Source organism: Glandiceps talaboti, chromosome 21, assembly GCF_964340395.1.
Source record: "Glandiceps talaboti chromosome 21, keGlaTala1.1, whole genome shotgun sequence".
In the NCBI taxonomy this organism is placed as follows: Eukaryota; Metazoa; Hemichordata; class Enteropneusta; family Spengelidae; genus Glandiceps; species Glandiceps talaboti.
The window spans coordinates 13,897,337-13,913,899 of record NC_135569.1 but is presented as its reverse complement, the minus strand read 5'-3'; the positions used below and the strand labels follow the sequence as shown (position 1 = coordinate 13,913,899).

Genomic DNA, 16,563 nt, shown 5'->3' with positions numbered 1-16,563 from the left:
TATATATATATATATATATGGAAATTAGGAGTTCTGAAAGAATAATAATCTTACTAAAACTGACAGATTTTATCAAAGCCTGGCTCAACAAATATCTCACTCACATTGCTACACGTTATCATCTTGTTTGACAAATGTCTTTGTTGGTAAGATTTTTGTTGTGCCAGGAGGCGATAAAATGTAGCAAAGTTGGTAAGATTTTGTTGAGCCAAACGATAAAATGTAGCAATGTTGGTAAGATTTTGTAGTGCCAGGCGATAAAATGTAGCAAAGATGGTAAGATTTTGTTCAGCCAAACGACGTTTTGTTTCAAGTCTTGTGATTTGTATTGTATTAAACAAACACTGATTTACTACTGAAATATATTGAGTTCTCATTCATAAATAATATTTAATTATAAATTACTGCTGCCCATTTCATACATGTTCTTTAGTACTTCATATATAACGCCACTTCACGGTATACGTCACATTGTGACGACCTTATCAGTAACAGTGTGGTAAAATATGCGTTTACCAAAAGTTTACTTGTCATCTATGAAAACATAAGTGTGCGCAAATCATTGTTACATTAGTAACAAACACAACATTGGGTAATATTTAGAATAGTGTAATCTAAAAACTAGTTCAAAGAGGTTTTTCTATTTTTTTTACTGCGCATTACGTCACTTGTCGCGTCAAATGCCGACTACCTAGCGATAACAGTGTACTAAGATACCCGTAGAATTCTAGGTGACGTCTGTGAAACCGAGAGTGGACGCCATAACATAGACGTCACAGAACACAATAGAAGGTGGAGATTGAATGTAAACACCGTGTTGCCATCCACAATAACGAGTACACATCCGTGCATATGTCCCAAATATTTACCCGCCTCACCGCTACTTTCGAAAATCGACATCGTTCAAAACTAATTTTCAAAATTTAGCTCTTTTTTGCGGGAGATGTTTAAAGGAATGTCGATATCGGATATTTTTCTTACGTTACCATATAATTATACTAAAATGATCATAAATTAGCAGTTATTTTTGACCCGACTACAGCTTTCTGACGACTCCATATTATTGTGTCTAGTTGGTGATAAACAACTATGGTTATGTGATACACCATACGGCCCCTGCTCAAACTAAATGACACTGTTGACAATAAGAGAAAACGACTTTATAAAGAGATGCTGGCATCATTTGTCTTTTTAATTTTAACATATTCCAGTGGAATACAGTATAAACGGCAGTCAGATCGACGCACCTGTCACATTTATTATTGCCGAGGCTATACACCGTTCCTAAATTGCCAATGTCGGGTGTTTATTGTTGCGCACCTGTAGCCAAGTGCTTAAATCGAAAGAAATTTCGCAAAGAGGAGGGTGAGAACGACCAGGACGAACAGAAAGAGGATACCGAATCAACAACATCCAAGACACCGGACGATACAATGACGGCTCACACCTTTGCAGCGGTGGAGATTGTACCACAGAATGCACAAGTGTTCCAATCGCATCCATACCTTGTGATCCACGAGATTGATTTTGACATTGAAGTGCCATACTTGGTTCCATCAGCACCTTTCATTCAGTTGAATCTGGCGCTCTGCTATGCAAGCTATCCGCAGCATCTTAACAGAGTTGGTGTCATTTTCATCAGGCAGGATAAGAACGTCGTTAGGGAGGCTGGAAAGTTAGAATTCCCTCATCTAGTGAAAGTAATCAACAGTTCAGATATGGAGGTAACGTATAAGTATATATTTGTATCAAATAATTAATAAAATTTCAAAAATATGATAGTTTGAATTCAATATATAAAGCAGACTAGAATTTAAGGTTTCATCATTTGGTTTCATGTGCCCCTCTGTCTGTCTGTCTGTCTGTCTGTCTGTCTGTTTGTTTGTTTGTTTATTTGTTTGTCTGTCTGTCTTTCGCTCACACGCACAGAATGACATAAATGTATCATTATTTTTTCACTTGTAGCATTTGATATAAGACCTAAAATGGAATGGAATTGTCGTAATGACAAAATATATGTGATGAAGTCGCTGTCTATCTCTAGCTTTAAACTTTGTGTGTATGTCTCTCAATGTCCCTCCACGACTTTCTGTCTATCTAGCTGTCTGACTGACTGACTGTCTGTCTGTCTGTCTGTCTCTTTCTCTCTCCATCCCCCCCCCCTCTCTCTCTCTCTCTCTCTCTCTCTCTCTCTCTCTCTCTCTCTCTCTCTCTCTCTCTCTCTCTCTCTCTCTCTCTCTCTCTCTCTCTCTCATTCGTTCTTTTGCATTCGTGAATTATGTTACACACATACAAGTTACGGCCAACAATAGTGAAAAGTGCATGAAAAGCGAAGAGTGTCCATGAAAAGCGAAGAGTGTCCATTATTCTAATAACAACATTTAATTAAAGCGAGATGAAAACAGGCAAAATGAAGCGATTGTAGTATAGTAACTAAGAATTTATAGCATCCACACACTACTGTCTTTTCACTTCCAAACCCCTTCTCGTCAAAATGAATAAACGATTTCCTCTTTATATTAGTTTTGGGAAGATGGTTGAAACAATTATGAGCAAAATTAACGTATCTTGTTACTTTTTTACCAGTTCACTTTTCATTTAGATTGATAGTATATAAGAATCCTAGACGAAAACAAAAAAGAAAAAAGAATCCTCGGCATTGTAAAGCTTGGTATACATAACGATCATACATTCACAAATTTGGATGGAAATAAATTTCATTCAGTTTTATAAGCCTCTGTATTTTCATTTTAAAATTACTGTGGAGACCGAGCTGTCGGCAAAGTTAGAAAGACACAAACGAATCGTATTGACATAAGCTAATAATGGACATTGATGAAACTACACTCACCGTAGGGCGGAGTCTCTGATAGTAAGTTTTCCTCAAGTGGCCACGTATTCATCCTCATTCAGTGTTTACACTGTCTTGATTACAGGGTGTTATATTCAATATACCCAAGGCACTGCTGTCACCTTAAAGCTTCATGCCAGGAGAAACAACAATCATAGTTTGTGTTTATGTTAGTTTTGCTTGATTTCCGAAGGCGTAAATTTCGTCATATTTTTTGATGCGGCCACTGAATTTTGTCGCATTCGTCATTTATCTGAAATGTGTATGATACAAGGCACAAAATTTCTACTCATAATTCTATGAATATGTAAATTTACACTGATTGATGTTTTGTGCAATTTTCAGTACACTTACGACGTTGATAAGGACGGAAGGCCTCTCGACCGACCGTTGAGGGATACAGAGATACTGGTATGGGAATGGGAGTACGTGAAGGAAGTCTACACCACAGAAGAGGTCAAGGGAAAGGTCAAGAGACTAAAAGAACAGTACACGAATATCGCATTGGACTACTACAAATCCGAGCAGACGACACCTCTTCCATCATTACGGAAGTCGCTGTCATCGACTGAATTCGTCACGGCAAACGTCACTTCCGACAGGCTATCTGATGCAAGAATAGTAAACGAGGAGGGAGCAGGGGCATCCAGGACGCCCAATGGTGCGTCATCTCCCGTTCCGGACGGATCAGCTACTGGAAACGCCTCGGATGAAGTAGATGGGCAGAAAGAGGAAGAAGTCGGGTTCTTTGATCGGATCATCAATGCTTTCAAAAGTATCGGTTCTGATGATAAGGAAAAAGAGGAGAAAGAACGAGAACAGAGAGTTTAGATTTGTGTTCGTCCATGAACAACGCCCTGACCAACAATTTTGTAAGATTTGTTAAAGTTGCACAAATTGTTAGGTAAAACCTGTTCAAAAGTTATTAATCATTAGATAAATTCAGATAATGTCACACAATTTTCATTTTCGATTTACATTAAACAAATAACCAAGATGGTTATGATGACCTATTTCCAAACAGCATTTTTGTCGTAAACCAATGACACAACCATTTCTATCTCCGTCAAGGCCGTAAACTTCTGTCTCATTATCACACTTCCCAATTGGACACTAGATGGTCACGTGATCATGAGGTGCCACAACTCGCGCATGCGCTACAGATAACTATATCGCTTTACATTATATTGTAGATCAATAGTGCCTGTAGTACCATATTAGGTAATATATTTTTTCTCCAAGGCCACTTTTTGTTTAACGTTTACATAGTTTTGTACATTGTCAAAATCTATTCTGATGGTCATTTTGGTTTTGTAGGATGACGCGCTGAATGCACTATACAATTAAATGTAGCATTTGTTGATAATTTAATACTGTCATGATTACTAACTGCAGAATTATTAAAAAAACAAATTGCATGTAAATTAATCCCATAAACTATATGTATACACATACACATATATATACATATACCCAATATATATATATATATATATATATATATATATATATATATATATAATGTAATATATATAATATACATACATACATACATACATACATACATACATACATACACACACACGTACACACACATATATGTATACATTGTATATATATATGTATATATATATATATATATATATATATATATATACAAACAAACTAACAAACAAACAAACGCAAACACATACAAATGCAAATACAAATACAAACACACATACAATTCACAATCTTCAAAAATAGCAGATTTTCAACTTATGCAAGAAAGATTATACCAACAGATTTATTTAATCACCATTTACATTTAATGCATTGAAGTTTTGGAATTTTAATTAGTGTCAGCCTTTATTTTAATGATTGTAATTTATTACCGTGAAATTTCTATATTGATTAACAGCGACCAATCATTATATAGTTATCCATACGCTTACCAAGTGAACTTTACCATCACTGTGTTATATTATGTGGAGGGATTTTAATTTACTGAATATTGATAAAAATATATCTGACTATGAAGATAAAATAGATGAAAATATTAAATACATTTGAAAACCATTTGGGAATATTCTACTTAGTGAGATATTTACAAAGTTTTAAAAGTGTTGGTTTTTTTTTTTTAAATACAGCTGTAATTAAAGATTATCTCCTCTGGGAAATATCTTACTTCTCGTGATTTTTGGGTAACTTTCTGGAAAGAAGTGATTTTTTAAAGCTCTCGACATTACAAGAATAGGTACTGTTAGAATTTTTCCCGATCAGCTTTCCAAGTATAAAATAAAGACGAATTTTCGTACATTTAACGAAAAATTATCACGAATTCAAGTGGCCATATTATTAGCTATAATAGGCATACAATATGCCTTAGTGAACTTGCAAACCAGTCATGTTGAATGTTGCATTATGGGAAATGTGATAATAAATACTAATCAATTAGTATTGTAAACACTATTTTTTACATTATTTGTAAACCACAAATAATCAATTCATTGTTACCCTGACAATTGTGGGAGGTTAATTTTATCAGTAGCGCAAGATTAGCTATTACAATAACCACATATAATCCCATAGTCCTTTGCGTCTGAGCATGCGCAGTCTGGATTGCAAGTTACGTATTAAGTAAGTTATCTTCTTTTACTCGAGATATGGAAACTAATATGTTTTGAATACAATATTTACTTGTCCTTAGTGTCAATATTAATGCTAGATTGATCAAAATAGGCGAAGGTGTTGAACAGAATGGCGATGTGAAAAGGTTACCAACAATATGTAATTTAATTAAGGTGTGAGAATAGTTGTTCATATAACTTTTAATTTTTTAATAATCTGAATGTACATAGATGAAATGTCACGTTTTCTTATATTAGCATGTAGTGTGACTGACTTGGATGCCAACGGATGAGTCTGTTTTCATTCATGTTTTGTTTCCTCCCTCCATGATGAACTTACATAGAGAAGTTTAACTTATTACAACAATGTAACGATATATCGTCATATTTTCTTAGTCATATTGATTTTTCTAATGTGAAAAAGTGGTTTGTTTCAAATTTGTAGATTAGATGCTATGAAATGTATGGTTTTGTTTTAATTCAGACATATACCAGTTCAATTATATTACATTCAATACTGTGACAGTCAGTCAGAAAGATTATGTAATGAATAGTATTTTGCATATATGTTAAATTATACCTACGTCATATTATCACTGTAACCTTGACATATCATCGTGCTAGTACAATAGGGAACTTGTAAAACGCCATATTGAATGTTGCATCATGGGAAATGTGATAATAAATACTAATAAAATAGTATTGTAAACAATAATGTTACAATAATGTTGCGTCTGAGAATGCTCAGTCTGGATTGCAAGTTCTCTATTTAGAGTCCGAATTAATAGGTCTCTCTTATTGTAACAGTTCGACCAGAAAAGGTTGTAATTTGCATATATGCAAATTTTTATATACGTCATATGTCCTCACTGTAACCTTGACTTTTAATTATGCTTTGACAAATTATGCAAATTTGTACATACGTCATATAATTGATATGATCACTGTAACCTTGAGTATTTATCAAATTTCGGAAATTTTCAATAAAAAAAGAAATATATTATAATGTAACAATTCATCGAGAAAGGTTTAAATTGTATAGTAATTTGCATATATGTTAATTTGTATAAACGTCATTAGTTGATGTCTATTTATCGTGCTTTCAAATTTTAATGTCTGAATAATATTGTTATTGTAACATGTCATCGAGAAGGTTGTATATTCTGTACTAATTTGCATGTATGCTAATTTGCATATACGTCATAATCTTATGACTACTGTCATCACTGTAACCTTGAATATTTTATAGTGCTTTGAAATGTTAATGTCTGAATAATCTTACGTAATTGTAACAGGTCATAGAGAGAGGTTGTATATTCTGTAGTAATTTGTATTATGCCAATTTATGCATACGTCATACGTCATCACTGTAACATTAGATGTTTATCCTCCTTCGAAATTTTAATGTCTGAATAAAGCAATAACTTGAACACATCACGGCGTTTTGTTTATATATAAATGTGTGAGTCATTGACGTTAAATACAGAAAATGATCATTCAAACATTAAATGTCATGTAACATTCAGAAGCTTATTCTTGTGAACACAATAACCTAGTACCAGCACATTTCAAAAGTAATTTAGACCACCTGTTCGCTACTATAATGAACAAATTAACATTGTAATTTCTTCCGCCGTAAGAGCAATCGAGGTCAAATTGGCTATGAATAGCACGGCTTATCTTTCTAAATCATTCCAATTGGTTTTATTTTCTATTTTATCAAAATTAGGCGTAAAAGAAATTGTGTGGTTCCGATTATATTTAATATTAGAATAGATGGGGTAGGTAGAATTTTTTTTTCTTCATATGAAGTGTATAGTTCAGGTAGTTATGTTTCCCTTGTTTTCCATACGGTCTCTGTTATTGGTTTCTTTTCATCATATGTACAGCCATTACAGATTGGAGGAACAGTTTTGTATTGTCTTTTTAAGTTGATGTCAGTTTCCGCATCCACTATTTCTCGTGAGACTTCAACAATTTTCAAGATTTTATTTTTTTTCTCGAATACGTAAAAAAAAGTGTAGTGTCGGCTTAAAGTACTAGGTGGATTAGGGTAACCGGGACCAAAAACTTTTTTGGGGCCTTAATGATATTGTATGTTTTCTGTATGTTTGAAATGAAAGTTTTCAAAGGTATGCACAGAAGCAGTAACTAAGCACAGTCAGTGTTTTACACAAGCTTCAAATAAAGGATTTTTTCGTAGATTAGGTTCTCGATTTCTGACAACGTGACAGTTACTATATCGCCAACATACAGACATAATTTCATTCCTTTTGGCGATTTTAAAACATTTTGTTCAAACTGGGAATTTTAGATTATGTTTTATAAATTTTAATAATTTTTATTTTAATAATACAAAATTTTAAATAATTTTGTATTTGATCAATGTAAAATAGTCTAAATTTTGACATTTTGAACATTCTTTTTGTAAAAAAAAATGACATTTAGGTCAAAATCAGGCTTGCTAAACGTTCGGTGTCTGAGCAAAACACAAAGCAAATATGTAAACTGTGGTAAATTGTCACGTACTGTGTTCTAGTATTCCATGAAACAGAATGCCGAACTCTAATGGGCAGCTCGCACTGCTCTGTTTATTGACAATTAATTTTCTATCCATAAATTTTAATAATCCAAAGAGTGGGTATTTTGACAACAGTGTAAACCATTTCATCTAGTCCGCTTTTATTTTTGGAAGTTATTTAGTAACTAATAACTCTAACTTTATTACCACAAATGACGTAAAAACTTAGAAATTGGGTTAACAGAAACAACATTTAAGGAAAACCATATCCATTATAGTAGTTGCAGGAGAAAAGAAGTTACCTTGGTGATTCATTAATGGGATACAAAGTTTTTCACACACACACACACACACACACACACACACACACACACACACACACACACACACACATCTTCAAATGAAAGAAATTACAATTATAGAGATGCCATGCACGGTGGAGATGTAGATTATGTGGATTATCACTTGGAAAGTTAACAAGTATATATGTGTAACTGTGGCAGCCGAAGCCTATTTTCTACTGCACTGTAAATGCTTTATCACTTTTCAGTGTGATTGGGTAAAGGATCTTGCTGTGTGTGTATTTGGCCTCTGATATTTTTACTATTGTGTCTATCTTTGTGTCAATAACATCATGTCCCATGAGTGAAACACCAAGGCAACTTCATTTCTCCTGTAAGAATATAAACTGTTATAACATTTAATAATATATTAAGATGTAAAATGAATAATTAAAACATTGTGCCAAGTTATTTGTACAGACGACTATGGGGTTTTAAAAAACTTATGGAAACTATCCGTCTTTGATTTAATTATCGTGTATTTTAACCTTAAAGGCAACAATTCAACTTCTTGTTTGTGGATGAAATTCATCGATGATAATTCAGTTTGATTTGCTCGTGGTGAATCGGTAAATAGGGACTTTCTGTATTATAAATGCAGTCTAATATGGAAGACAATATCAATGAATATCATTAGTTTTAAATCATTCTGATGAATACATAAATAAATCGTCATCCATTCTGCTTCAATCTTCTAAATTATCAAAATTGTGTTCAAAATTCAGAAATAGTTTTACAAGAATATTTTCTTCTCTGGGGTAAGTACAATGTTGATAGTTAAATAAAAGTGACAAGAAAGAAATTGGACCATAAAAAACTGACATCAGGATATTATTTACAAACTAATGATGACGTAAACTGATATCAAGTTTGACATATATTAATATGGAATTATGTTACTTCGCATGTATTAAACTACATTGTGCTAATTTGGCGCATTTTCAAAAGCAATGTGCTAATTTGGCGCGTTTTCTATGTCCTATAAATTTCAGCTCCCATAAAAGGTAGTAATACGTCGAAACATTTCTTATACGCAATAGATGTGACGTCACTAAAATTACCATTAATAACATCTGTGCCATGTGTTTGGAAATATGCCAATGTAATTTAGTTTAGTTATTAATTGTGTATATTTCAATTGAAGGTTACATGTAATAAACACGCAAAAATGAATGAGCTGAATGGGAATATCACATTCAATGACATCGCTGTTTAAGTATGCATATTTCGACCATCATGACTCGACATGTTCATATACGTATTCAGTTCATATTATTTTATGAAGTAATCGTGCAAAATATAAATGTTAAAATTAGTGACCCTCTTGTTCAATGTAAAAAAAAGTGTTAGTTTTGAATGTTATATGACTGGTTCGCTGTACATTGTAAATATATGTACAATTGAAAGTACAAAATCAATAAGTTTATCCATATGTTATAAACTCGCAGCGTTCAGCAAACAAGAATATCTGATCATGAATTAATGCACAACCTGCGAAAAAATACCGGTGTGTTTGCTTGTATGCTGTAAACTAAAGAAAGACTTCATGCCAGGACAAAATAAGGTAAAAACAACTAATACTGGTAATACTGAATTTTAACAGGTAATTTAGACTTGTCTTGAACTAATAAAAAAACAACGAAAACATGAATTTTAGAAAATTACAGCAGAAAATTAATAATGAGATAAAATACAACCAGACTGATACATAAGAATCGTCGTTTTAGGAGATATTTTATGGACGTCCCCAACAGACACGCAAACAAAAACACATGTCCAACCCATACAACGTTTAACAGAGCGCCAGCTACGACCGTTCAGTTGATAGTCGACAACTGACGTCACAATAACAGAACATTGAAACCGAATGGTCACTCCAAGTCCTAGCTCCTCCTTTGTTGTGATTATATTTCGACGCGTTGTTCGTCAGTCTTCTCTACGACTGTAGGCTCATTGGTAGGTTTACTCTGTCTCTTGATTTCTTTTACTTCTCCAAATAGAACAATTATCCTGTTAGTCTGCAACATCAGCATCAATAAGTTCTTACCTGACAAGGAAGAGAGAATAACATAAAAGTTAGAAACTGTTTTTAAGTGCGAGCTGCTCTAGAGGCTACACTCTGAGTTTATTAAAGAGGAACGCAATTCAAGGCCGTAAATCTAATTTATCAAAAGCAACGTTTTATTTTTAGATTGTACTTTTATAACCTTTGGCTGCTTGAGAGTTATTTTATATTACATAAAATTCACGTGATTGCAAGGAACACCAAATTGAAACTCTTTTTTCAACTCCATTGTTCTAGCACGGGTCCACTATTGCATCATGGGATATAACAAACATGCATTTGCATTATAGTCATGAGTATTCATTGTTCATCTAACAACATCTATTTACAATAACGAGATGTGGAGCAAATCTCTGAGTCAGGAATTTGCATATAAAGGTCGTATATGAGTAAAGATTTTGCTAAAATAATATAAATATTGTATAGATGAGGATTGGATATTTATTTTGGATTTTCTATTTATAAAACAGTGTTATATGCCTTTCGACTTGATGTAAAACAACATATGCCAAGTCCTTGTTAGTAACTCAATAACAAACCTTTTACATAATTATTTTTTAGCTTTTTATATTCAGTTACAAAAACAGACTTGGTCTGTGTTGTTTCACATTAATTTTTCACGAAGGAAGCCATGATAAAACTTTTAAAGTCTATAAATCCAAAATCCAAAATAAACACCCAATCCTCATCCGTAGGGCCACTTCAACATATGATAATATTTTTGCTGCAAGTTTGAATTGCTATAGACATAAGATGTCAAAATCTGTCAGTATGCAAATAAGCTTGATTAATATTCATGTAATTCAGTGTGACGTCACCGGTTATATTCACAGCAATCGAGCAAACAGTGAAATGAAGTATGGCTGGAACTAGAATAAATTCATTCGGATGTTTTAAAACATGGGAAATATACTTTTTGAATCTTTACGCAAAGCGTCTTTCCCGAACAGAGAAGTGAAATCGGGTGTTTCAGCAGTCGACATTTTATTCATCTCCTGGGACCCTGCGTGGATGCGAATTGAACCCTGGGAAATAGGTAAATGGCGCCTTATTTACATAATTTATTGCTGACTCACAGGATTCAACGTTTAATGGTTTGTGTGTCTCATTTATCTGTGAATAGATATTTTAGGTATCGGTGTATCAAACACGTATACACACAAATGCTCTTGTGACGTGACGTTATCCCCCCCCCCCCCTTACAGAGGAGTGGGAGATGCTTGTATTCTGCAAGGTGCACGATAAAGTTGCAATAGACTACAGAGTGACTTACCCGTAAAGAACAGGTTCATTTGGGTGAGAAGTCCGTGACCAAATATGATATACATTCTGAAAAAAAAGAATGGGCCTTCTTGGAAGATAATATCGGAGAATAAGGAGATTAGATTGAATCGGAGCGCTCGAATCTTCTTTTCATCATCGAGAATATCGCTGCTGCTGCCCTCTTTAGCGTCAACAGAGTCTTGCTCTCCGCCTTCCTTCCCATCCTTTGAATTCGAAGACGATGCTTTTGCAGATGATTTGTCAGTTGACTCGCCTTCTTTTCCGACACTTCGGATATCCTCAGAATCTTTCGGCATCTTTTGCGTGGCAACATTTGCACCACTAGTACTCTTGGACATCTTTTTGGGTTCTTTCTTTGATTGATTAGGTGGCGATGCATTTTTGTCCTGCTGTTTGTCTGGTTTCTTTTTTTCTGGCGATTTTTTGGGTTTTTTAGAATTGTCTTTTTTGCCTGGTCCCTCAGATATTTGTTGCTTGTTTTCGTTGTTTGTCCGCTTAGCTTTATTGTCAGTTGCCTTGGCTGCGTCGCTGAGTAAATCTGGTGTATTACCCATTTGCTCCTTCGAATGTGGGGACTCTCCAATCTGGTTTTGGGTTCCATCGGCTGAATTATTTCCTGCTTTGTTGCCGCTGGCAGCCGGTTCAGTTTTGCATTCTTTAGAATTAGAGTCCGACCCATCAGCTGTCCCTGGTGGCGCCATTGTAAATCTGATAAGAGCCCAGGACCAGAAACCCAATGTTGTCAGCAGTAGGACTTGGTTGAACTTCACTTCATCGTAGTTCATAACGTCCATGAATTCCAAGATGTCTGCTGCTGTACCTAATGATAAATTCACAGAATATGTTGGCAAGGAAACAGAGGCGAGAATGATTTTATCCTGGACGGCATTTCTTTACTGAAAAAAATGACCCATAAAATTCATCACCAATCCCGCATCGCGCAACTTCTCTAAAAGATGGTTTAAACATTAAATTTGGATGGCTTAGAAAAGGCCTGGTGTTTACTAGGTCGAGAGGCATTATGGGAAAATAATCAGTGTTGATTTTTTTTTTATTCCTTGGCTTGCCTCAGCATTGTTTGAGTATGGCGTCAAGAGGTGTTAAGCAACTAACTTTCTTTATTCCCCAAATAGCCTCGCCCGTGTGTGTGTGTGTGTGTGTGTGTGTGTGTGTGTGTGTGTGTATGTGTGTGTGTGTGTGTGTGTGTGTGTGTGTGTGTGTGTGTGTGTGTGTGTGTGTGTAGAAAATGAATTACTAAGTACAAATATTTTTTGAAGGTGTCTGTTTTCTAAGATACTGTTTTCTAAGAAACCAATGGAGAGCAAATCAATCACAAATCATCACCTGTTTTACACTGTTTATTGTCAACTTACCTAACAGAACCATCAGAACATTAGATAGCTCCTCACGTGACAGATTTCCTTTGGGCTGCATCCATCTACTCAGCAACAACATACATGGTGCCAACTGTTCCAGTACTAGGGCCCAGCCATTTTTATCCAAGGCTCCCTTTTGGAAATATATATATTAAAGTAGACCGCTAGGTTAAGAATAATCATTGGTAAACACTTTTGTAAAAGAATACAGAGGGTATATGCTGAGTGTTTGTGTCTCTTTTCTGCTTATTTCTTCTTTAGAGCGAGAGGGCTTTCGTATATTTTTAATTTATACGTACTTATACCATACGCATGCCAAGTAATTGTCTTTGAACAGAAAATGTGGATTAGGTTGGTCGTTCTCCGACACTGGTTCCGAGGAGCTCAAACTGTGAGTCAAAACGTTCCGAATGGCCCAGATTTTTCATAAATATCGCCTGTGCTGGTATGATCATGAATATTTGTCTTCATTCAGCTGGAAAAATACTAGCGACCTAAGGAGTTTAGAGCCTCGCAGTGGCAAGGCAAGGCACCTTAGGTCACTGGTATTTCCTCAACAAATATTGTGGAATAATAACTAAAATACCAACAAACACTGAATGTTATAGTGGGGGTAATTTTAGATATTTCTTACTCACATCTATTAGAGTTTCAGAATCATTGGGTGTAGATCCGTTTGCATACCGTTCCTGAATCCTTTCTTCGTACAAACTTATTTCGATAGACCAAATGGACGGTATGGTAACAACCAAGTATAAAACCACACTGATGTAGATTCTAAAAAAAAATATTAAAGGGGCACAAGCTGACTAAGATTTTTTTGTGCATGAATTTTACTGCATATTTATTAAAGGGTACTCGCATTATTCTACTTACTGAAGTATACTTAACTATCACTTGTACTTGAGTGAATCCAAACCTGGTATTAATATGTAATTCATACACGACCCGATGACGTAATTTATCATACGTATGGAAAAGTAAAAAAAAATCCCTACTATACAATGGACTCTTCTAAAAATGGCAGACGACAATTGTAATGCCATGCATCGACTTTGATTACATTCCACTACTAGGGTAGATTAATAAGGATTTTATGTAAATATTCGAGTAAAAATTTCATAAATTCTGCTTGTGTCACTTTAAAGAAAAAAAAGCTACACAAATGTTCAAGATAAATTCTAACCTTACAGGTGGATGTATAAATGACGAAGGTATTCAGTTTGCCCCTGTCACAGACATGGAACTTTCCGTTGTCTGCCTAGAACTACTCTACCTAACACAGCAGTAGTCGTTTCCAGGAATGTCCTCTTACTTGTTTTTACACTGGATTACCAAGGCACTGCACACTGGAAACCATGATAAAAAGTTCCAAAAAAAATTGACAAATAAAGATTTTGAATTCTACTATGAAGATCATATCAATATAATACTATTCAAAACCGTGACATGGAGATGCTTCTTAAGATGCGATTGCAAAATTCTTAATACCATGCAAAAGCCAAGTTATTGTCTCTGAACAGAAACTATGGAGTGTATACCCAATAACGACATGACAACCCGTGTCTACGTCACTGGATCAAAATATGATTCAATACGTTGCAAATTGCCATTAGTTTTCCCCGATCTTTCATGAATTATTTTGAGGTGTATAATTATATTATTCCCAAAATATTTTTTCTTCAAACAGTCGAAAAATACTCGTGACCTAAGGGTTTGTCACTACTCGTCTAGCAACTTGTATTGACAAGGCCCCATAGATCACTCGTGTTTTCCTTGGAGGAACGATACACTGGAAATTGTCTGTCGATACCAACATGTTTTACAAGTATACGTACTTTTAGCTTGCTTATAGTGAGGGGTCTATATAACATTCATGCTTCTCTCTGTCTCTTTCTGTTTGTCTTCCTGCCTGTCTGTCTGTCTGTCTGCCTGCCTGCCTGCCTGTCTGTCTGTCTGTCTGCCTGCCTGTCTGTCTGTCTGCCTGTCTGCCTGCCTGTCTGTCTGTGTGTGTGTATGTATGTGTATGCATGTGTGTATGTATGTATGTATGTATGTATGTATGTATGTATGTACGTACGTACGTACGCCTGCCTGCCTCCTGCCTCTCTCTCTCTCTCTCTCTCTCTCTCTCTCTCTCTCTCTCTCTCTCTCTCTCTCTCTCTCTCTCTCTCTCTCTCTCTCTCTCTCTCTCTCTCTCTCTCTCTCTCTCTCTCTCTCCCTCCCTCCCTCCCTCCCTCCCTCCCTCCCTCCCTCCCTCCCTCCCTCCCTCCCTCCCTCCCTCCCTCCCTCTCTCTCTCTCTCTCTCTCTCTCTCTCTCTCTCTCTCTCTCTCTCTCTCTCTCTCTCTCTCTCTCTCTCTCTCTCTCTCTCTCTCTCTCTCTCTCTCTCTAAATGATCAATAGTTCTTCATACCTTTTCCAATCTTTTCCTTTTCTTATGACCACCACAACCAAGCCTTCGACCAGAAAAAGTCCCAAAGCTATGCACAGGTACCATTCCCAGTTACTATCCATATTAGCTGCCTGCCATATTGCTAACAGCATATAGATTGTAAGTAAAAAGCGGGAGAAAAACGGCGCAGCTACTAAAAACTTTTCGATAAATTTCGTCATTCTCACAGACAAGGTGCCGAAGAGGAGTTTACGGTTCACAAGACAGACGAGAAATCTGGTATCGATAGTTCGCAAAATATAATATATACAATCACGACTTGGGAACAGGATTTTCCCAACAATGCTGAACGTTTAGAGCTTGTAGCTGCAGTGACTTGCTTCCAACCAGCTCACAGAGGAACACAAGGTCGGTAAATGGAACAAGTTAAAATTGTGAAATATCGATGATGCGAATTAATACAGGTCAAACACGTTCCAATCTCCCCTTATATCCCACGTTCCAATGAACACCTGTTTTTGTCTTGTATTGTATTATATTTTGGTGTATTGTGCTTTATTTGTATAAATTAACAATATTTCATTTCTGTATCTTATGTTATGGCTTGTTACTCCCACACAACTCTTCATGAAAGTTCTTTTGTCACAATTCGAGTTTCAATTTTAATTATTAGTTCGGCGTGAACAATTGCAACAACATCGGTTTCGTCAATGCCAGCGATTCAGTTCCGGACTTTCATTGAAATATAGCGTTGCTATGGACTGAAACAGTGTATCCGCCCTTGAGACCAGTAAGTTTGAAAACAAAAGTAGCTCGAATTACCCAAAACATTGCCATATAAAAACTTGTTCCGAGACAGTAAGACACATGATCGTACAATTACGCCCTCATCGGTCAGCTGCTCTTCGAGCGATGGCTGATTAAGAAGCACGATACGTCCTACCTAATCACGAATACTGAAATTTAGTTGTTCATCTTTATTAGGATATTAAATTATCCCCCCCCCAACCCAGATAAGTGTTTAGTGGTAATTTGAAGTATTTGCAAGGGTGAATCTTGACAGCTTCTTCTCCAAAACATATCAACTCAGCTTGTTTCCCCTTAAAGCTACACGAGGTGTATC

The 16,563-nt window shown here is 35.5% G+C and overlaps 1 protein-coding gene across 1 annotated transcript; it reads left to right on the top strand.

The window, feature by feature from the left end:
- Window positions 1-1,156: 1,156 nt before the first annotated feature.
- LOC144451544 (uncharacterized) lies at window positions 1,157-4,303 on the top strand. The gene is made up of 2 exons (XM_078142419.1): window positions 1,157-1,724; window positions 3,197-4,303. Exons 1-2 carry the CDS (start codon window positions 1,296-1,298, stop codon window positions 3,680-3,682), a joined length of 915 nt encoding a protein of 304 aa, XP_077998545.1. The 5' UTR covers window positions 1,157-1,295; the 3' UTR covers window positions 3,683-4,303.
- The last annotated feature ends 12,260 nt before the right edge of the window (window positions 4,304-16,563 follow it).